General features: G+C 41.9%; 1 protein-coding gene across 1 annotated transcript in view; it reads left to right on the top strand.

Annotated features, from left to right (window-relative positions):
* Window positions 1-24,625, top strand: part of PTPRQ (protein tyrosine phosphatase receptor type Q) — a 677,639-nt gene that overhangs the window by 496,578 nt on the left and 156,436 nt on the right. Inside the window, exons 33-34 of the mRNA XM_077265498.1 lie at window positions 10,221-10,541; window positions 19,819-19,940. Of these exons, the coding sequence (XP_077121613.1) occupies window positions 10,221-10,541; window positions 19,819-19,940 (443 nt within the window). The remainder of the gene's footprint in view (window positions 1-10,220; window positions 10,542-19,818; window positions 19,941-24,625) is intronic.

Genomic DNA, 24,625 nt, shown 5'->3' with positions numbered 1-24,625 from the left:
AACTCAGAAAAGGTCATGGAACAATTGCAGGGCAGGCTCTTTAGTTGCATATTTGTTCATGCAGAAAACTAAATCCCTAGGTTGGGTAGAAGCTCCCTTAGGTGTCAATACTTTATGATCCCTATCCAATTTGATATTGTAGGTCAAAGTTTCACTGGATGTTAAAAGAGTTTCCAGTGTGACATGGAGGTCCTCTTCTCCGATGGCCTCAGACAGACCTCTGGCCCTGATGTTCTTCCCCGGGCCCTGTTAACAAGATCCTCTAGATGACAATGTAGAGGAATGTGTAGTATCTGTGTTTTGGCAAGTCAGCAATATACAATATTATAGCATTGTGGTTATACTCCAGTGTTTCAATTTTAGTAGTAATCTATTATATGTCCCTTCTCATGATATTTAAAATAATTTTTTGTTGGGAGCTGGTGAATATATTTTGCTTTGTCTTGTTGAGGATGTGGAAAGTTGGTAATTGAAGTTACAGAATCCGTATATGACAAGGTAGCCCAAGGAATATTCTTCTGGGCAAATTGAGCTAGAGAGGGTAAGGTAACCATGGCATCATCCTGTTTATCAGGTGTCTCAGGTCATCGAAGGAGGCCAACTCTGTAGCGCATTTTGTGAACTTGTACCTTTGAAGTGAGAAGGTAGTTTACTGGTAGGGGGACCCTGGACCATGTGGAGGTGCAGGTCCATGTGAATGCTCCAGCTCTGTATAATCCAGGAAAACCTTGGATTTGCCAGTACTGCAGATAATTTGGTTCCTGTGGTTCCACGTTACTAGAGGTAAAGAAGGAGCATTGAGCAGATATATCTGCTGTACAACAGAGCCATGTTAGTGGAAACTCTGAATGAAGAGACTAGTGTGTTAAGCAAGAGTGGGGCAGTTTCATTAATACCATTAGATAGGTAGCTTACTGTTTTGGAGAGATGCTTTGGTGGGTTCTGGACTGGAGGTCTTCTCCTGGAGCAGAAATGGAGGTTCTCCCTTATGAATTTGAGAGTGACATGGTCATCAGCTGGCCCCTGGTTGTAATTGAGCCTGGGGATCTAGGCATGATGAATACTGCAGCCATAATCATCAGACCTGGTGCTCCGGGCAGCTGTGGAGATGAGAGGCAGGTAAATGTGACCCTCCATAGGGGTTTGGGACATAGGATAACCCCCGGTATGGGGACGGCAGTGGCTGCAAGTCACTTGGCGATTGCTACCTCAGGCGGCAGCAAAGTCTGTGTACGCTCTAATGTCAGGGCCCAGAAAATCTCACCAAAAGAGACCTTCCTTTGTTAGAGGCTGAAGGGGAGAAATTCCTGGTGTCCTGCAGTGGGTTTTTAGGCCCAGGTGGCAGCAGTTGGGCAGCAGATTTGTTTAACTACCTAAACCCTAGTTCATCATTTGCATTTTTTTAAGTCACTCTTTTTTTGTATTGTGGTATTAGTTGCCGTTTTTTGGCAACAAAGTCATCAAAATGGCACACGAGGTTCACGAATTTGTAGCAAAGTAAAAAAATGGTCTTTTTTTCTTTTCTTGAACTGCTTTTCCGACTTTTTCTCATGTTGGCACCGAAAGTAAAACAAATTACGCCAAATTTTGGGCATACTCAAAATACACAAGGAAGGGGATTTCAGCACTATATTTTGCAACTTTTTAAAAAGCTACAATTGCTAGCAAAAAAACAGGTGAGCTCATATAAAATAGATGAAAAAAAAGCACAAATAGAAAAATGAGTTCGATGCAAACAGGAAAAAGGCACAAAACACACAAAACTGGACAAAAAGCAGGGCAAAAAGTAATGATGAATTGGGGTCATAGCATTTAGAAAATCCACAAGAAGTGATTTAACTAGATAGATTCACATGGCATTTTAACATTGTTTACAGTGTTTTACTGACTTTTTTGCTGCATTTGTTGTAGAAAATATTGTTTGCTGTAGTCAGATGTTAGCTATAAGTCAACAGGAAATTAATAACACTTTTCATTCATCTTTGTTGATCCCTTTGTATTTTTTTTAAATGTAGCTTGTTCTCGGTATGGCTTTTTTCAGGAGATTGATACTAAAAATCGAATATAATTAATGAGCTCAACTGGCTACGTTCTCCTTTAAGATGTCACTGTGATTCTGCTTTCTAACCAACAGTACAGCTGTTATGTAGTAGTGTAAGATAAAGTTTAAATAATTGGAAAACATTGTGCAATTAACTGCCAAAACCACAAGCTGGTGATCTAATACTCATGATGTATGCGTGTAAAAATTCACATAACTATGTGTCAGCTTTTACTTGCTTCATGGAGAATTATAGCGTTCGTTTGGAAATGCACATTAGTAATTACTAGTGGCAAGAGAAATGTTCGAAATTGTAGATGCTTATTCACATGGCCACATTTTTGCTCTCCGATTTCGGTTCATATAAGCAACATTCGCAAATTAAATTGCATCTGATCCTATTATAATCTAGGGGCCCATGCATATAAATGGTTGGAAAAGTAACCAAAGCAATTAAAAATAAAAATCGCAGATTGCAGATTCTTATTTCTGGATGAAAGACGGAAAAAATGGATCCTTTAAATGGATGACCCAAAAGCATTCATTTTCTAACCATTTAACTGAACCAATTTGAAAATAATGAATGGTGACAATAAATAAGAACATTTTACTTATATAAAACAGTCAACATAAACAATTTGATATGCATCTAATTCCAAATTCACACATCCATGTGTCACAATCTGAACAAAGGTACCGTTACATTAAGCGACGCTGCAGCGATATAGACAACGATGCCGATCGCTGCAGCATCGCTGTTTCGTCATTGTGTGGTCGCTGGAGAGCTGTCACACAGTCAGCTCTCCAGCGACCAACGATGCCGAAGTCCCCGGGTAACCAGGGTAAACATCGGGTTACTAAGCGCAGGGCCGCGCTTAGTAACCCGATGTTTACCCTGGTTACCAGTGTAAATGTAAAAAAAACAAACACTACATACTTACATTCCGGTGCCTGTCGCGTCCCCCGGCTTCCCTGCACTATGTAAGCGCTGGCCGTAAAGCAGAGCGGTGACGTCACCGCTGAGCTCTGCTTTACGGCCGGCCGGCGGTAACCTGACGGTTTTGCAAGTTTTCCCACCTACAAAATTGTACAATGTGGTCTTCTGCTTTTTATTTTTAGTGGAAAAAATAATTATTGCACACACTGTCGAAGTACTTTAAATAAATATATGCAGGGGGAAAAATAAGTATTTGATACACTGCCAATTTAGCATGTTTTCCCACCTACAAAGAATGAAGAGGTCTAGAATTTTTATTGTACATACACTTCAACTGTGAGACAGAAAATAAAAACCAGAAAAACACATTGTATGATTTTTAAACAATTAAAATAGCGTTTTATTGCATTAAATAGGTATTTGATCACCTACCAACAGGCAAGAATTCTGGGTCTCACAGACCTGTTAGTTTTTCTTTAAGAATCCCTCCTACTCTGCACTCTTTACCTGTATTAATTGCACCTGTTTGAACTTGTTACCTTTATGAAAAACACCTGTCCAAACACTCAATCAGTCACACTCCAAACTATCCACCATGGCCAAGACCAAAGTGCTCTCTAAGGACACCAGGTACAAAATTGTAGACCTGCACAAGGCTGTGATGGGTTACAAGACAATAAGCAAGCAGCTTGGTGAGAAGGCAACAACTGTTGGGACAATTATTAGAAAATGGAATAAACACAAGATGACTGTCAATCTTCCTTGGATTGGGGCTGCATACAATATCTTGCCTCGTGGGGTAAAGATGATTCTGAGAAAGGTCAGGAATCAACCCAGACCTACATGGGAGAACCTGGTTATTGACCTGAAAAGAGCTGGGACCACAGTCTCAAACTACATCATCATGGATTAAAATCCTGCTGGGCATGCAAGGTCCCCCTACTCATGCATCACATGTCCAGGCCCATTTGAAGTTTGCCAATAAATATCAGAATGATCAAGAGGAGGCATGGCAGAAGTTCATGTATCATATGAGACCAAAATAGAACACTTGCCTTTGTTGAAGTAAGAAGAAGGATGAGTACAACCCCAAGAACACCATCCCAACCGTGAAGCATGCTGGGGAAATCATAAAACTTTGAAGGTGCTTTTCTGCAAAGGCAACAGGACGACTGCACCCTATTGAAGGGAGAATGGATGGGGTCATGTATAGAAAGATTTTGGCCTGAAGACCACAGTCTCGAACATTCCAGCTAGCAACACACTATGCCGTCATGGATTAAAATCCTGCACGGCACTTAAGGTCCCCCCGCTCATGCCAGCACATGTCCAGGTCCGTTTGAAGTTTTCCAACTACCATCTGGACGATCCAGAGGAGGCATGGGAGAAGGTCATGTAGTCAGATGAGACCAAAATAGAACATTTTGGTATCAACTCCATTTGCCATATTTGGAGGAAGAAGAAGGACGAGTACTACTCCAATAACACTGTCCCAACCACGAAGCATGGTGGGGGAAACATCATTCTTTGAGGGTGCTTTTCTGCAAAGGGGACAGGATGACAGCACCATATTAAGGTTGGATGGATGGGGTTATGTATCGAGAGATTTTGGCTGACAATCTCCTTCCCTCAGTAAGACCATTGAAGACGGCTTGTGGCTGGGTCTTCCAACATGACAATGACCCAAAACACACAGACAGTGCAACTAAGGAGTGGCTCCATAAGTAGCATTTCAAAGTCCTGGAGTGGCTTAGCCAGTATCCAGACCTGAACCCATTCAAAAGTCTTTGATGGGTGTTAAAACTCAATGTTGCCCAGCGACAGTCCCGAAACCTGAACGATCTGGAGATGGTCTGTATGGAGGAGTGGGCTAAACTCCCTGCTGCAGTGTGTGCAAACTTGGTCAAGAACTACAGGAAATGTCTGTGTTCTGTAATTGCAAACAAAGATTTCTATACAGAATATTAAGCTCTGTTTTTCTATTGTATCAAATGCTTGTTTCATGCAATAAAATGTAAATTAATTATGTAAAAATCATACAATGTGAGTTTCTGGATTTTTTTTGAAAAGATTCTGTCTCTCACATGTGAAGTGTACCTACGATAAAAATTACAGAGCTCTTCATCTTTTGTAGGTGGGAAATCTTGCAAAATTGACAGTGTATGAAATACTGATTTTCACCACATGTGTGTATGTATATGATATGTGAGTTTTAGTTAACATGTGCAGTGGGTAAATTAAGTATTTGATACACTGACGATTTTGCAAGTTTTATGCAGCGCCCCAGAGTCCTGGTCGTTGCAGTGCTGTGGCTTCGCCGCTAAGGGGAGCCATGGTACGTTCGATGGCACCGAAGGAGTTCCTCCAATCAGGTATCACAGACACCAATATGTTTCACAGCTGGGCCTCCGGGGGGAGCTAAGGGTGCTATTCATTAGGCCACTCCCCACCATAGTGGGTAAACTGGGGGTCAGGCAGGAAGTTAGAGAGAACGCTGACGGGATTGAACGGAGCAACACCCTGTGGCAGGGGGTGTTGTGAAGGGAGAGACTGTAGGGTCTCTGCCAGGGGTGGGATCCTGGCAGAGGCTTGGCATTGAAAGAACGTAACGGGTCCGCGCAGGCTCCTGGAAGCGGCGGGACTCAAGAAAGGACTAGAAGCGAGATAGATTGTGCTGAGTGAGAAACGAGATCAAGCAGAAGGAGAATACCAGCAGGGGTTTTGTTGAAAGAGGCAGCACCCTGCTGAGGCGCAATACCGGTGGCCGGAACGCCGAGGGAGTGGATTAGAATACAGCTTCAAGCCATACTCCAAACAGCGGCAGGACAGTCGGTCTCAGGCGGGCTGTCTACCACATATCACCTATGAAGTCTTGGGGGGCAATTGCGGGAGAGGGGCGACTCTAGGGTCCCGGAAGAACTCCAGGCCTACCTGACAAACGGGTGCCATTCCAACCTGAATACAGGGAAGGGGTGGATTACAGAGGAACATCAAATCGAGTTGTGAGGGAACTTAAGAAACAGACACAACCGTTGTGGGGTTACTTTCCGTGAGCACAGCAGGGAAGGACTACAACACATAGCGCTAGAAGGAAGGCACAGATTTCCACCTGAGAGGAGAACTCTGGAGGTGCCATTGGACCGGCCGGACTTGCGTAGCCTGGTGAACCGTGTTCTGGACTGAGGACTCAGAGATCTCCAGTAAAGAGGTAAAGAGACTGCAACCTGGTGTCCTCGTTATTTACCGCGACTTACACCCCACAACCGCACCGCTACATCGCTACCATTACTACCACCTATTACACCGGACGTCCCCCACTGACGGACAGGGCCACGGACCGGGTCTAGCCACCGTGACAACCCCGAGACTGAGAACTAGAGGCCCGGCTCCGGGTACCCCTCGGCCCTGCGGCGGTGTGGGGGCGCGCCGCAGACTTGGCGTCACGAACAGGATCTACTTAAGCCTGAAGAATCAGGTCATGTGTGCCTTGGAACTGTGATTTATTGTGCTTGGACTGTACTTTATTGCAAAGACTGTGCTGCGCCATTTACTGCCAAAAGTTCCCGCCAAAACCGCCGCCATTACAGCGCTGAGGAGAGCGCAGGAGAAGAAGAAGGGCGTGGAAGTGGGCGTGAACAAGCTGAAGAGCGCGAAAGACAATGGCCGCCCAGTCTAAATATCTCGGCCCCTTGAGGACGTGTCCGTCAGCAGCCGAGATCCGCCTCCTGATCCTTAATGGTGGGCAGAGACAACGAAAACGAAACCGCCCACGAAGAAGAGAGCGGGAAAAGGACCAGGAAGAAGGAGCGAGCGACATGGAGGACGCCATGGCGAGCCGCCCGGAGCCGGAGCGTGGGGTCGGAGCAGAGGACTCCCCCAGCCACCCGGAGGGGCACCGCAACCAGGCCTCCCCCGCTGATGCTGAATTCCTGCAGGCCGGAGTGGACGAGCTCAGCGACCGACCCCGGCGGACGCAGCTGAGCACTGAGGCCGGGTGGAAGAAGGCCATCATCAGGAGCCTCACCGGACATCTGTCGGCAGCCTCATCTGGTCCGGAGCAGGGAAGAAGTCCCAGCGCTCCGAAGCTGGAAAGCGAGGCCCTGCCGGAAAGGGGTATGCTGCAAGCAGAGATGACAATGTCGCAGCACAAGGCCCTGCAACCAGCGTTCCAGACCCCAGCGGAGGCAGAGCAGACCGGCACCGGAGGGACCGCATCTGAAGCAGGTATGAAAGACGACCCTGCCCTGACGACCGACACCACTCCAGTGACTGCTAGTGCCACAGCTGCTGACTCCGTTCCAGTGACTGATCTTGCGGCAGCCGCTACCTCTGCTGCAGCAGATGCCCATACTCAAGCTGCGCAGACCTCCATCGCTGCGCGTGATTTAATCGTACATGAAAGACGGATTAACGGCGTTTGTCCAGCACTGGGTGTAACCCTGGACCTCACTTTGCCCAGGCCAAGAAGGGTTAAGTGCCAGGTGCAGCCCTGGAAGCCGTCCAACTAAGCCTCGGAAACCTGAAAATGTAAATAGTTGCTACTTTATTGTTTTAACTGTTCCTGTTGCTGCTAAACCCGCCCAGGGTTAATGGATCCCTCTGTTGACCCGGGATCCCCTTTGGTTGTTTTCCTTTTCCTGAAGTTTATACAAGTTTTAAAGTTACACAAACTGTAGAAATCATGGACTGTGCATGATTCGAACTTTCTTTTGTAAATAGTTTGCACCTTCTTAAAGGTGCTCCCTACTGGTTTTAGCCAAAGACACTTTGCGAAGATATTTGCCCTATTGGTTTGAGCCAAAGACACTTTGTGAAGATACCTTTCCTACCGGTTCTAGTTAAAGACACTTTGTGAAGATACCATACCGGAACCTTTGCGTGGGCTGGTAGGCTGAGAAGACGAGCTACCTCAGAAAGACCTGGTCCCCTCTTAAAGGGGATGTGTGAAATTGAACTTGAGAAAGATACTGTTGCAGAACAGTAATGTGATAATGAAGCTTGAAAAAGAAATGTAACTGTTTTACATGCTAAGTTATATGTGTTGAATTTGTTGAAATGTGAAATCTAAATAATGTTTTGCAGAAAGAAAAGATGCAGAGAGCCCGTAGGGGTAGAGATAGAGATCTGCATAGCTGAAAGTAAGGAAGTAATGATGAAGGTGAGGATAGAAGGTCAACCCTGCGTCCCCATAGAAAGTTACTTTGTTACTAAGGACAGAAAGCGAACCCGTAGGGGTTAGAGAGTGAGTCCTTAAAGGAGCCGAGTAGAGCGGGCTCAGAGTTCTTTAAACGAAAGGAATGTTATGTCTATACTATGTATAGTAGCGAAAGGCAGTAGGCCCTGGCTGAACGGGGCGGTCCTGTAAAAGAAAGGAGAGGCAGTAGGTCTGGTGCCATAGGGACAGGCGGTCCTGCAGGTTCAAAGTAGGAGAATGTGAAGTTACCTTACCCTGTAATGTGATTATAGGAAGGCCTTTGGTAAACTAAGAGTGTATGTTTCTTAAAGGCAATGTTAATTTATTGTTCCAGAATTTGCACTAAGTAGAATACCCGGTTGGGTAACAGGAGTTATGCATAGCCTGTAATTTATAATGTTGACCATGTTTGTAACGTTAAAAGTGTCCTCACCTCCCATAAAGGGAAGCCTGTTCAAGTATACTTATCGTTTTGCACTCAACAAAATTGTATGTCTTTTTGCTAATCTGTATTGTTGTTTTTCTTCCCAGTCCCGGAGTACTGTGTTTAACCAGGGGGGAGTGCAGCGCCCCAGAGTCCTGGTCGTTGCAGTGCTGTGGCTTCGCCGCTAAGGGGAGCCATGGTACGTTCGATGGCACCGAAGGAGTTCCTCCAATCAGGTATCACAGACACCAATATGTTTCACAGCTGGGCCTCCGGGGGGAGCTAAGGGTGCTATTCATTAGGCCACTCCCCACCATAGTGGGTAAACTGGGGGTCAGGCAGGAAGTTAGAGAGAACGCTGACGGGATTGAACGGAGCAACACCCTGTGGCAGGGGGTGTTGTGAAGGGAGAGACTGTAGGGTCTCTGCCAGGGGTGGGATCCTGGCAGAGGCTTGGCATTGAAAGAACGTAACGGGTCCGCGCAGGCTCCTGGAAGCGGCGGGACTCAAGAAAGGACTAGAAGCGAGATAGATTGTGCTGAGTGAGAAACGAGATCAAGCAGAAGGAGAATACCAGCAGGGGTTTTGTTGAAAGAGGTAGCACCCTGCTGAGGCGCAATACCGGTGGCCGGAACGCCGAGGGAGTGGATTAGAATACAGCTTCAAGCCATACTCCAAACAGCGGCAGGACAGTCGGTCTCAGGCGGGCTGTCTACCACATATCACCTATGAAGTCTTGGGGGGCAATTGCGGGAGAGGGGCGACTCTAGGGTCCCGGAAGAACTCCAGGCCTACCTGACAAACGGGTGCCATTCCAACCTGAATACAGGGAAGGGGTGGATTACAGAGGAACATCAAATCGAGTTGTGAGGGAACTTAAGAAACAGACACAACCGTTGTGGGGTTACTTTCCGTGAGCACAGCAGGGAAGGACTACAACACATAGCGCTAGAAGGAAGGCACAGATTTCCACCTGAGAGGAGAACTCTGGAGGTGCCATTGGACCGGCCGGACTTGCGTAGCCTGGTGAACCGTGTTCTGGACTGAGGACTCAGAGATCTCCAGTAAAGAGGTAAAGAGACTGCAACCTGGTGTCCTCGTTATTTACCGCGACTTACACCCCACAACCGCACCGCTACATCGCTACCATTACTACCACTTATTACACCGGACGTCCCCCACTGACGGACAGGGCCACGGACCGGGTCTAGCCACCGTGACAACCCCGAGACTGAGAACTAGAGGCCCGGCTCCGGGTACCCCTCGGCCCTGCGGCGGTGTGGGGGCGCGCCGCATTTACATGCCACTGTATGTGTATGACATAATAACAGGCACATATGTTATATCTGCTGTTCTAGGTCCTATATTTTTAACCAATGTATAATACATGCTCTCATTCATTTGCCTTACATGTGTGTATTGCTTCTGTGCATGGGTTGAAAAAAATAGTGCTATTTTCATAAGTCAGAAAACTTCTACTACAGAAAACTTCTACTAAAACATCTGTTTTGATATCTTCTATAGATGAAGGAAATTGCTTTTTGACATATAACTAGCACCATAACTGTTTATATTCTGTTAATGTGTATTACAAATATTATTTTATGAACATCTTCCTTTTTAGTTCCCAGTGTTCCACGATATGTTACTACTGTAGACGTTGGCTCCACAAGTGTCACATTGCAATGGAATAGACCAGAGTATACAAATGGCTATTTAAAGAGCTACAAAATCAATGTTCAACTTCTTTCTACTGAATGCAATGATAAGCATGATGAATGTATTGAGACAAGCCAGGACATCTACTCGTACCAAGAGAATACTATTGTGAAGACAATATATGAGCTAAAAATGTTCAGATGGTATAGATTTAAAATTAGTGCCAGCACAAGCGCAGGATATGGAGCGGCATCACAGTGGATTAATGTGCACACATTATCTGGTCGTAAGTGAAAAAATCCTTATAAATATTTACTAATATTATTACCAAACTAATCACTAATCAAAAAAAGAAATTCAGAATTCAAGTCTGAAGATTGAAATCTGCCGTAATATTAGTATGATTCAGTATTAATAAGATACTAACCACTATGGAATGAATTAAATTGTCAGTTATAGTAAGTGATAAGTGATCAATAAAAATCCCTCAATGGTAAATGATGGAAAACTCACGATAAACTAATTTTTGTGATCCTTTTTACCACTATTATTATTTTAAACACCTAGTGCCACAATCCTTGTAATAAGGCTCATATGCACTATAACAACTCAATTTATGAAAAAATGTAAGCCAAAATATATTTAAAACATGATCAATGGTATGATCGGATCATGTTCCTGCACGGTCAGACACAGACATTAGGCCAGTCTCACACGTCCAGATAATTCGGAAAAATCGGTACCGGAGTTATCCGTGTCCGTGTGTCCGTGTGCTCACGTGGCACATCAGTGTGGCACACGTGCGGCAGCCGTGTGCCGCCCGTGTGCCGACTGGGTATTACACGAAACGTGCAGGAGACAGCGCTACAGTAAGCGCTGTCCCCTGCTTTGGGTGCTGAAGCCGCCATTCATTTCTTCTCTCCAGCAGCGTTCGCCGGAGAGAAGGAATGAAAAACCTTTTTTTTTTTTTTTTGCGGTTGAAATAAAGTTCCCGGTAACCAACCCCCTCCCACCCCCTGTGCGCCCACCCGCTGGAAATAAAATACTCACCAGCTCCCTCGATGCTTCCTCTCAGCGCCGCAGCACCCCTATGGGAGGTGGAGCCGCATATTCATCACTGTAATGAGCGGTACCACGTGACCGCTCATACAGGACAATCTGCGGCGCTGAGAGGAAGCATCAATGGAGCTGGGTAAGTATTTTATTTCCAGCGGGCGGGCGCACAGGGGGTGGGAGGGGGTTGGTTATCGGGAACTTTATTTCAACTGCAAAAAAAATAAAAAAAACAATGATTTTTCATTCCTTCTCTCCAGCGAACGCTGCTGGAGAGAAGAAATGAATGGCGGCTTCAACACCACAAGCAGGGGACAGTGCCTACTGTAGCGCTGTCTTCTGCACGGCACACGGACTGCACACGGACAGCATCCGTGTGCGGTACATGTTTTACACGGACCCATTGACTTTAATGGGTCCGTGTGATCCGTGCGCTCCCACGAACACTGACATATCTCCGTGTTTTTCAAACGGACACACGGTCCGTGAAAGCACGCTGACATGTGCAGAGACACATTGATTTTAATGTGTCTACGTGAGTCAGTGTCTCCGGTACATGAGAAAACTGTCACCACACGTACCGGAGCCACTGACGTGTGAAACCGGCCTAACACAGTACACAGCCGGAGCACATTCGTAACATTATCTCAGTATAAGAATGTTTTTTTAACACATCCAATTGTGGAACTTATTATTATTACAAGATCTATTAATCAAAATGTACTTTCTTCCTTGGAAAACCTCTTTAATCCCTCCACACTTCATGACAAATATATCTACCATGTAGCAGGCAGCTCCACACAGGGCATGTACCAGTTGTGATACACAGCCAGCATCTACTTGTAACAACAATTATAGCAGTTACAACTCCATTATGAGGACTAAAAAGTAAAGTGTAATATAGAAAAATACAGTGTAAAAAAAATCCCCAAAATAAAAAATAACCGTTTTTCACTTTTTAAAATAAAGAAATAAAAAATAAATTAAAAAATAATTCACATTGCCTCATCTACAAATGTTCATAAGGCTGGGGTCACACTGGCATATGGCATCCGATGCAAGAGCATTGGATGCAATATGCTAATGACCTTTGGCTTCTGCTCTGCTGCGAGTGGGAGCTGAGTGTCATGCTACTGTGCTCTGAGCCTCTCGCACAGAGAGAATCACAGCACAGCTGCGGAGGAGGCGGAGAAAGTAACTTCTCCATCTCCTCCACTGACAGCGTCGGCGTATATCGCACCGCACTCAGAAGATATCCGAGTGATGTGCATTGTGTCACTCACACCCATAGACTTGTATGGGTGAAAATGAGCCGAGACTCAGCCGTGTCTCGGTGCCAATCACAACATGCTGCGATTGTTCTTGCATGCCGATTTGGCATGAAGAAATAATCGCAGATGTGATCTGCCCCATAAATTAACACTGATCCAAAGGCTATGCAATTTTTTCTTGCATAGCAATCGTCCATATTCTATACTAGTGTGACCCCGGCCTTACAGGAAAAATCTAAAATTTCTTAACCCAAAAGCAAAAAAAAAAAAAAAAATTAATTAAAAACAGGAATTGTCTTATTTTGGCTGATGCACCAAACCTCCAAACATACAATAAAAAGTAATCAATTGAAACATCTTTTCTACCTCAACATTCTACCCATAAAAATGACAGCTTGCGTACAGAAAACAAGCCATCATCCAGCTACATTGATGCAGAAATAATAAACCTATGAGTATCGGAGAATGGTGACTGCCCAAACAAATTTTTTGCAAAGTTTCAGAATTTTTGTAAGCCGCTAAAATTGAAACCTAAAACATAATGAAAGGATTGGTTTTTTTTCAAGTTTTCACCTTCCTTAACTTGGATTTTTTTCCTGTTTTTAAGTATTGGTAAATTATATTGTAAAGTAAATGGCATCATTGAAAACTACAACTTATTCTGTAAAACAAGAGAGCCCTCAGATGGCTACGGCGACTGAAAAATAACAAGGTTGATGTTCTTGAAAGAGGAAAGAAAAATGCTAAAATGAAAATTGGCTGCTTTTCTAAGAAGATAATATAGGTACAGCATCCAATCTATGTGTAGTATATTGCATTATTTAGAGTGGTGCTATTACAAAGGTCAGCTGCCACCAATCCTACTAATGTGACTTGGAACTGAAATTAGAGTTCCCTGCCATTCAACCCATTAAAGCCACCTCTCAATTCACACTGTCCTGATTACAGAAGTCATTTCTATGGAAATACTTCATGTCACAAACATATATATGTCCCAGCTTATCCATGTTGTTATCTATCATTTAAAGTGACATACATAATGGGTGCATTTGCACAATTATTTGCTGACATAAAACAGTCTAATCCAAAAAAGTGACCTTTTCTAATACATTGTACAGTAGACAATATACAATTCAGAAAAAAGCTTTGAATTAGTATAATTTAAGAGAAGTTATCAATATGTTCCATTCAATTTTTTATGTATGGTAATTTGCACCAACAATTGTTGGAAATATACTGTATGCACAATTATTATGCAGTTTGTATTTTCGATGATTCCTTTATTTAATGAACTACAGTCAATCTAATTTAATAAACCTTAAAGTTGCAAATTTAAGAAGAGTTTGTTTATCGTAGGAGAATATCTATGTGTGTAGCATTATTTACCAACTATTAGTGTTCAGAATTGGGCAACTAAATGAAAACCATAAATTCTCCCATCTCAATTGTTTATTTTCATCTGTTGAAGTGATAATAATAACCAAACAATTCAACACTCAATGTGAACAAAAATAAATTTCTGATAATTAAAAAAATCTATCAATGACCAATAAAACCACCCTTATATTCAATAACAGTCATAAGTAGAGATGGGCGAACCCGAACAGTTCAGCGTCCGTACCGAACACCTACTATTCGGGCACGGACACTGACACAGACTTCACCACGGAGTCCATGTTACTGGTAAGGTTTGGCCCCCTCAAACACTGGGTGTTTGTCGCTCTGTCATGTGCATAACAGCGTGGCAAACACCGCTTCTGATCGGCAGTGAATTCATCACCAATGCTCACACAGCAGCGGTTCCCACACTGCCAAAAGACAACGTGAGCCCACAGTTGTGATCTGAGGTATAAAGTTCACCTCCAGTCACTGATGCTGGCTGATGGAACTACTGCTCCCATCAGCCAACGCCTGCTACTAATAATAGTGAGAGCAGGAGCAACTGATGGGAGTATTCATCAGCCGGCACCTGCATTGTACATAAATAATTTTTTAAAAATGGTGTGGTTTCCCCTGTATATTTGATAACCAGCCAGACAAAACTTACAGCTGGAGGCTGCAAATTTCAGCTGTCAGCTTTAGCATGGCTGGTTATGAAGAATAGAGTGGTCCCCACTCTGTTTTTTAAATTATTTAAATAAATAATAAAAAAAGGTGTTGGTTCCCCCCTATTTTTTTTTCAGATGACCCCAAAGGTTTTAAGTCTAAGGGGGTCAGATCGGGAGACCTTGGTGGCCATTCAACTGGCCCACAATGACCAATCCACTTTCCGTTCATGTAGGAATGCTCAGACCTGACATCCATAATTATCTTTGGGGTCATCTGAAGGCAGTTGTCTATGCTGTGAAGATACAAGATGTGCAGCTTCTGAAACAATGGATAATGTTATGGACCTTGTGGTTAGGAGCACCCGAAGTGACCTGATGGTTAAAACAGAAAACCTGGGACAAGCTCTGAGGAGGTGGTAACTCTACTGACCGCAATCCCTAATCCTATCACACACACTAGAAATAGCCGTGGAGCGTACCTAACTCTCCCTAGACGCCTCTTCACAGCCTAAAAGCTAACTACCCCTAAAGGTAGAAATAGCAACCTACCTTGCCTCAGAGAAATTTCCCAAAGTAAAGGTAGCCCCCACAAATAATAACTGTGAGATAAGAGGGAAGTGACAAACACAGGAATGAAACAGATTTTAGCAAAGGAGGCCAAATCTTCTCTAGATAGACAGAGGATAGGAAAGAGAACTATGCGGTCAGTATTAAAAACTACAAAAACCACGCAGAGTGTGCAAAAAGACCTCCACACCGACTCACGGTGTGGAGGTGCAGCTCTGCACCCCCAGAGCTTCCAGCTAGCAAGGAAATATCATAAAAGCAGGCTGGACTGAAACATAGCATGTACTGAAAAATATATTCAAAAACCAATGAACAGCAAATGACTAGCAAGGACTTAGCTTCTGCTGGAGTAGACAGGTCATCTGAGAAATCCAAGAGAGATCTGAACCAGTACTGAGACATTGACAGCTGGCATGAACTAACGACCTGGGCAGAGTTAAATAGGGAAGCCAGCAGCAGCAATAAATGAGGGCAGCTGAGAAAGCCAACCTCAAAGATCAGCAGTTCCACTCAAAGCCACCAGAGGGTGCCCAAGGACAGAACTCACCAAAGTACCATTCACGACCACAGGAGGGAGCCCGAGAACGGAATTCACAACAGGATACTGGAAGCATGTGCTAGCATTTCTTCTGTGGTGTTGCTTTCATTGTGTCAAGAGTGGGAGAAGAGGGTTGCATTGACAATCCAACACAATGGGCAGCACTTTTAACACATTTTATAAGTGGTCATAAACTTGTAAATAACTCATGAAAGAATAAAGTTATGTTATAACCAAGCACACCATTGTTTTTCTTGTGAAAATCTCAATAAATTTGATGTCACATGACCCTCTTCCCATTGGAAAAAATAATGTTGGATCCAAAATGGCCGCCGTGGTCACCACCCACCGTGAAAAGTTTCCCCCCCTCCCATATACTAATGTGCCACAAACAGGAAGCTGATATCACCAACCATTCCCATTTTATTTAGGTGTATCCATATAAATGGCCCACCCTGTAGATTAATCTTTGGACAATATCACTTACTACCAAAAATAATATACACCCTGACTGTAAATGTGACATTAATTTGCACTTGCGACTTCTATTATATAGATGAACATGTGGGACCCACCAGCAAATGTTTAATTATTTTGAAGCACAACTATAGAAAATATGAAGACTTGCATATTTAAATTATTAGGCTTCTGTAACAGCATGTGCCTCCCCCGGCCTGTGTCCCTGGACTGCAATGTAATCAGGCTTGAGTCAACAACCAGTGGCGGGAGTCTGTCTTTGTTCTCTTCAGCATAGGACTTATCCAACACAAGCTTGTAACTTCTGGAAACTTCTTAAGTTAGCCACATAGTCAAAAGTAGGTGGGAGCCCTCCCACATGGAGGGGTGATCCCAGGACACAGAACAATAGACACATGGTTTGGCCCAAGCAGTTGGATGTTGACGGGCCAGGGGCTAGGATCTATTGCTGAGGCAAGATCCTGGTGCCCGTATGTGGAGGATTAAAAGCTACCGCATGGAATGGTGTTATGTCCCTCATCGGTTGGGTCCATTGAACTTATCCCAGGATTATTTTTCTCTTTTCCTTGGCGTCGGATTACAGGGTGGCACCCCTGGAACTGTTCCCCTCTTTGTGTGGACTCATAGTGGGAACTCATTGTGGACTACTTATGGACACTGCAGAATTACTTTCATTTGAGTTGTCTCAGTTCCCTGTTCCAATAAATCTTGTTGGATTTTTTATTGGCCTGGTGTCTCTTCCTGCTCTGTCGCATACCCTGTCACAGCTTCTACATGGACATGCTCAATATTCCAGAGTCTGAAACGTATTTGAGAATAGCTTTCAAAACTAAGCAACCTATTTTAAATATCTACATATAAAAGAATCAAATATAACATTTAAAGCTAATTAATTTTATCGGATACAATTTTTAAAATTAATACTTTTAAAATAAAAAAATTAGACATAGGGCTCCAAATAAAAAACATAATAATTTTCCCAGTATTTTCAGTAATAAACCTGTTCACAGTTGTCTTTGCCTTTCATCTTGTACTCCGGTCATACATTCATCTTGGCCTTTAGTCCGCACTTCCTGTTGTGCATATGCCTTAATCATCTTCTGGAAAGAGATGAGACAATATTGAAATAATTCTACCCCTAAACCTGTAATTTTTAAAATAATATCTCATATTATAGTAATGTAGAGACTGAAATGATGAGTTAATTTTTACCTGTATTGTTTTTAAAGTTTTCATTCCATAGACATGAATGATTGGTTCTCCAGATCCTGTGCTTAGTAAGAATACTTTTACAACTACCCCTGTATCACGACACAGATGAATTGCAAAGATGACCCTGACCTCTATAAGAATCACATTCCTGTGCAAGGATAGAAGCATGTTAATCAGGAAATGATGCTTGTTAGTTACAGTAAATGCATTATTGTAGAAACCAGGGCAAAAGTACTTATGAGCGGAAGTGATTGGATTATGATAGGAGAGATGTTTTATCCATAGTCAGTAAATTGCCATGATTTATAAACTTCTGCCAATTTTTCTCTAACAGTTTTAACACACATAAAAAGAGAGGAAATAATAAATCTGCAAATTTCAGATTTAGAACAAGCTGTTTTATGAGAATATAAATAATCCAATGAGGTTGAAATGATTGCTTTTACTATTAAGATGTTGTTAAAAATACCTTCAAAAATACAGAAGAAAACTGCATGTAGAGCTACACTGCAGTTTGGCTTTCCTAATTTTTAGATTTTTATCAAGCAACAATATGAGATCCCATTAAAGGTAAAAAAAAAAAACAAATTAATAAAAATATAACATTCTTTTGAAGTGCCTTAACAAGTATTTTTGCTAAAAATGATCTTGATTAAAATGAACTACTGTTTTGTGCATACAGTCTCTGTGGTTACCAACTTACCAACCATAAAATAAACAATGAAGTCTGATTCTGCAGTCATATGCCCTTCTATATGAGAGTCAGGAAGAAGAAGGGAGTTCTTGTTTCCCTACAAACTATAATTTAAGGAAACCAGGCACAATAGAGTTAATACAGTGGGTGGAACAAGTATTGAACATGTGTCACAACTCTGTTGTCAGGTGTCCCAGGACCAGGAGCTCTTTCCCTGTCCCTAATGCTAGGGGCGCCCTAGCTCGCCCTGTTCCCTGGATTGATTAAAAGAAAATAACAATCATACAAATATACTCACACATAAACAACAAAGTAGGAGAAGAAAAGGAATTATCACACACTCGAAATCTAGCAATAGTAACAGATAAATCCACCAAACACCTTCTCCAATAACAACCACCAACAACCTCTAGCCATGCAGCATAAGCTATTCTGACAATGAGTGCTAGCCAGGGCCCAGATTATATAGGATATGGGAGTGGCTAACGGTGCACAGCTGAGAACCTTAATGCAGTAAAACTTCCAGGAGCTCTGCACTGAGCAGATTAACCCCTGCACTGCTAAACTAAATTTACACCTTTTAATATGAAGGTGAAGTGCTTCTAATCAGTGCAGGAGTAGGAGAAATCAGACACTGCGGTCTTCTGGCTCCTCTCTGTTACAGTAAACCCATGACAACACATCACCAATTTTCTAAGTAAATATATTTTTAAAGGTGCTATTGACCTGAAATTCTCACCAGATGTCGGTAACAACCCAAATAATCCACACAGGCAAAGAAATTAAACCATACATGTCCATAAATGTAGTTGTGTAATAATGACAAATGACACAGGGGAAAAAGTCTTGAACACACTGACTGAAATATATTTAATACTTTGTGCACAAGTCCCCCCAACATGTTTCACCACATGTGCAGTGTCATCTGGGGATGGGACATTAGCAATGGACTTAAGCTTTAATGCTGCTTGTCCTATTTTGCTATATAGATGCTGGCACCCTGTGGTGTTATCCAATGAACATATGAAGTGACAATCGCTAAAATAATAATTATCTCAAGGCAGATTAGGTACAAGAATTTTATACCAATATGCATTTTAATATAAGCAAGCATTAATAAAAGCTAAGTTTTATGGCTTGATAGAGAAGGATTTCTCTGAGGTTCTCCCAACTTTGTTAATACCCAGTAAGTGATACATCGCTGGAAACAGGATTTCTGCCCTTCCATTATGCTGTTCCAGAAGGGATAGCAAAAACTTGGTGACAGTTTCCCCTTTTCAAGCAAGAATAATTCATTAAATTCATTTCATTATACTTGTGACAAATACTAAAATACTATGTTATATGATGTGTTCCCAAATATAACAACTTTCTGTTGCTAACATATTAATATTATGTAATAGCAAATCTAAGCAATATATTGTATTTGTTGTGCCTAAAAAATTGTATTCATCAGAACATTCTGTGCATAAATGTGCATACAAATGAGCTTTCATGATACTTCTCATTGCAAGGCCTAATTTTAAGAGCATTTTACTTGGTAAATACAACGAAGAAGTTCTCACTATTCTCAAATGTGAAGGTATCTAATATTTCTGCTTGCCTTTATTCACTTTTGTATTTTCAATAGTGTGAATATTTTGATTGATTTAATAAAGTTTTAGTTTATATAAACCAGATTTATAATTTTACATAATTTGCAGCTGCCGATGGACCACCACAAAATGTTACAGTCATTGCCACATCACCCAACAGTGTTAATATCAGCTGGTGTCAACCCTTTGTTATAACTGGACCGACCTCATACCTAGTAAATATATCATCGGTAAGCAAATTCTGGTTACTCTTATCTCTTTTATCTAGATTACAGAGTTAGACTAAATTAAGCCTTCTTTTAAATGCATTCTAGACTGTCTATACTTTAGCAGTATATGTGTAATATCATGCTAATTAAAGCTGGGGCTTCAATGTCTACAAGAATTTCCTGGAATTTAATTAACACGTTGAAAGTCTCATTTCTGACAGTTCGAGCTCAAAATATCAACTGCTATTGTGATTAACAGTTTGTAGTGAGATTCTGAGACTAATTAGTGCAGCTATTCTCATCTATGGTGAACTTATTTATGAAATCTTTTCTTTAGTAACATATCTGCTTCTTCAATGTATCATGGGTATTGTTTAAACATATGTTGACCATATTTTAATTATAATTGATGCTTCATTCCTAGGAATTCTCTTTTAATGATAGTCATGCAGTCTAAACAGGCAACTCATCATTCAATGAATGAGCAAAATTCTTGTTCTTTGGGTGAAAAGATCTTTTGTGGTGCCCAAAGATCTTCGATTTTGACAGTGAATCACCCAGTGTAAATAGGACTCATGGTGTTGACTGAACAATCTATTGCAGAACGCTAAGTGAGTACCTTCAGATTGATGGGTCTTGAGAACTCAGGAGTGCACAGCTCCTGTCAGCACTCGCAAACATCTCGATTGAATAGAAAGCATGGGCTTCCACGGTCTGCTGAACTCTGCCCTTTTCAGAGGTCTATTTTGCAATTGGTGGGGGATCCCCACCAATCTGTAGGCAAATTGAGAACCAGCTAAAAATGAAAAATCAAGAAGATAATTTCATTACTTTTAATAGGAATATATCAAACAACGTATAGTCACCAGTCTACATCAATTTTATTAGAAGACCTATTCTCCTACATTTTAAGTAGATATACAGTATCTATGTTATTATGCCAAATCCTTGGGATTCCATGACAAGCAGAAGGAGCAATTCTAGGTGGTAATTAAGAAACATTGTCTCCTATCAAAGGAAAAAAACAGGAGCATTGTGACTCGCTCTTAAGGAGGAGCCAAACATGTCTAATGCCGTAGTACTTATTCAGAGACACTGACATAGACATTTAAAGCACCATCCCAGCTTCTTTTTTATTTCACCTCTGGAGTGGTATCACTAATATAAGTTCCTTGCTTCTTTTAATATAATTACCAGCCTTGTCTTCTTCTGTTCTCGGCATTGCTGTAGTCCTCTTCTGCAGGTTGTGACCTGCCAGATCACTCCAGTGTTTACTGGGTAAGCCTGAGGTCCCTTCTAAATGTAAGTCTATGATAGACAGAACAGGGCCAGAAAGAGGCCCTCATAGACTTACACTGAGAGCTTGTGACTGTTAGCTCTGACTTCTGGTCAGTCAGAAGTTGTGGTCACAAGATGGCGAAATGGGACAGAAACGGTGCTATGAAGCGCAGAAGATGGAGGCTGGTAAGTATAATTCTAGGCGCAAGTAGCAAGTATCGGTACCACGCCAGCAGTGAAAGGAAAAAACCCACTGGGGTGGTGTATTCTAAACCGCATTATTAAATACAGAAATGCTCTAACGTCCTCATGAAGTAGTGAACACCTTGCTTTAGTTCTATGGGAAAAAAATAATTTTTAACACATGGAACATATTCTTACTAATATTATTCTCATCATGTGTACATCATATATTGGCAAGTTTTGCATATTGAAACTATTTTCTAAGAATATTTTTTCTTAAAAATATATATTTGCTTTTATAAATTAGTTTGAGCTCGTAGTCACTATCCATGTAACATGGATCAGCCAATAGCAGCTTCAAAAGTATTATTTTTCTTGATAAATTGCTTATTACAGATAGTTGTTGATTTAGTAGATAACTAGATTGGTTAGGCTTTGTCTACTATTACCTCTAAGTCGTTGCCTTACTATTACTATGCTTACTAAAACATCAGCGACAGACAAAAGGATAACATTAATTTATCTGGCTGAGAAGAGTATTGAGATAAGAAAAAATTCTAATTAAATCAAAACAGTTGGAGACTAAAGAGATAAAATAGCAGACATGTGAAACATGAGAATTGGGAAATTAAAAATGATAGTCAAATACTAGAGATTATTTCATCAAGGTCTTTTTGGTCCGGTGTGAAGAGCATTAAGTAGAAGTCCATTGTTTAGTATTGTGGTGATGGTTTAGCAGTCCTGATAAAAGAAAATATTATATTCATTTCAGACAGCTGAAGTCAAAATCCATAGGTCAGTGTACTAATGAAATTAAAACAAGGGAAAGGTAGCAGTTAAAAAGTTGGATAATCTACGCTTTCATGACCGACTACACTAAGCTCACTGAGAAAGAGGACATCCCTCAGATCTCATGCCAAGCTGATGTCATTGCAATGCATTGACTTTAAAGAATTTTTTTTCTCGACTACATTTAACTTTTACTATAAGAATACGAACAGAAAGTATGTACCTTAATATAATAATAATATTAAGTATATTTGGCAATTTTTATTAGCATAGAAAACTATATAAATTCTCATTAACCCAATCTCCGTCCTTTACCAGCACTCGAGAGCCACAAAATCATAGTATAATATTAGTTTGAGTAGACTAAACTAGTAAATCCTATTTTTCTCATTCAGCTTAAAGTGTATATTGTTATTAAAAAAATGCAATCTTTAGGCTGCTGCAGATGTGATAGTACAGCTAAGCCAGAACCTGTGTCTAAACCTTGTTTCATCTTTTTTTTATCCCTTTACATTCCATCTCAAAATATATAATTTTGCCCTCTGTTCTTGCATCACAGCAGTGTTATAAAGACTGAAATAAATAGCAGCAAAATCCCCTTCTTCACCCACTCTTCATACATTCTAGTTGATGCATTACTCTTCATTTATATGTTGGGAACTGAAGGCATTTCTGGATTTCTGTCTAAATCCTGCAGAAAAGAAAAAGGAAACTACAGGCTGTAGGAAAAGGTTATTTCCTTTAGGTATTCAAATTTACTTGAGCTAATCTAATTGTGTGTTATGGTAGGTAAGGGATTCCTCAGTAGTTATATAAATATGAATAGTATCTAGTGAGGTCATGTATGGTTAGTTTCAAGGTACTATAAAATATTATAGGATTTTGTGAAATATATCGTGGATACCAGAGTTTAACTGAAATAAGCACTTCCATCTATATCTTTTTTTTATAAAATATGTTTAGATCTGCATTAGAGTTGAGTGACTTTTACTTTTTTCGGATCGAGTCGGGTTTCGCGAAACCCGGCTTTGTCAAAAGTCGGGTCGGGTGAAATCGGCCGATTATTGCGAAAAGTCGGGGGCCGACTGAAACACGACACCCAATGCAAGTCAATGGGGAATCAAAGTCGGCAGTGAGTGGAGGACAGGAAAACACCTACAGTGCCCATTTTAATGCCAAAAACATCAATTCTTATTACTGAAGCTTGTCAATCTTAATTTACTTTATAATAATAGTTAGGCATTGAAAACTGGGGCTCATTTGGCTAAAGTTGTGGGGGGTAGGGCTGGCTCGAGATATTTGTGGGCCCAGGAAACGCGAAATACGTCACGGCAGTGGAGCAGGGAGAGGTAAGTATTTAAACTTTGCAAGTGCTGTGATCCTGAGCAAGCAGGGGGGGCCCACTCGTTGGCATTGGCTCTGGCACAGGGGCCCTCATAGTACGGCGGTGTGTTTGACGGTGGGTGGCGCCTCCCACCGGCAGAGACACTTTTGCGTACTATGAGAGGCCCTGTGCCAGTGACGTCGCCAACGAGTATGCCCCCCCACCTGATGAAGGAACCTGCACTTTCATCTGCACCTTCCTCTTTGTCCCCGTGTAAGGTGGTATAGTATGCGGAAAAGGGAACCTGATTTTCAGCAGGGTCAGATTCTGGCTGTGTAGAGTGCAAGGGGAATGTAGTGGTCTGGGTCAACGTATCAGCAGACTCATCTAGCAGTGGCTGGGCAATGGGCAGGATGAGGAGGAAATACAGATATAGGCCCAAATAATAAAGTGGGCTAAACGCAGTTCAAATGTGGTAACAGGACTAAACTGACGGCATTGGTTTGTTCAGTGGAGGACAACTGTAATGAGTGGCAGACACAGTTAGTAGGCCCAAATAATAAAGTAGGCTAAATGCAGTTCAAAATTGGTAACAGGACTAAACAGGCAGCATTGCTTTGTTCAGTGGAGGACAACTGTAATGAGTGGCCGACACAGTTAGTAGGCCCAAATAATAAACGAGCCTAAATGCAGTTCAAAATTGGTAACAGGACTAAACAAGTGGCATTGCTTTGTTCAGTGGAGGACAACTGTAATGAATGGCAGACACAGTTAGTAGGCCCAAATAATAAACGAGCCTAAATGCAGTTCAAAATTGGTAACAGGACTAAACAGGCAGCATTGCTTTGTTCAGTGGAGGACAACTGTAATGAGTGGCAGACACAGTTAGTAGGCCCAAATAATAAACGAGCCTAAATGCAGTTCAAAATTGGTAACAGGACTAAACAAGTGGCATTGCTTTGTTCAGTGGAGGACAACTGTAATGAGTTGCAGACACAGTTAGTAGGCCCAAATAATAAAGTAGCCTAAATGCAGTTCAAAATTGGTAACAGGACTAAACAGACGGCATTGCTTTGTTCAGTGGAGGACAACTGTAATGAGTGGCAGACACAGTTAGTAGGCCCAAATAATA

This window comes from Ranitomeya variabilis, chromosome 5 (genome assembly GCF_051348905.1).
Source record: "Ranitomeya variabilis isolate aRanVar5 chromosome 5, aRanVar5.hap1, whole genome shotgun sequence".
Lineage (NCBI taxonomy): Eukaryota > Metazoa > Chordata > Amphibia > Anura > Dendrobatidae > Ranitomeya > Ranitomeya variabilis.
Note: the sequence above shows the minus strand (reverse complement) of the source record. Positions and strands in the feature narration are given on the sequence as shown.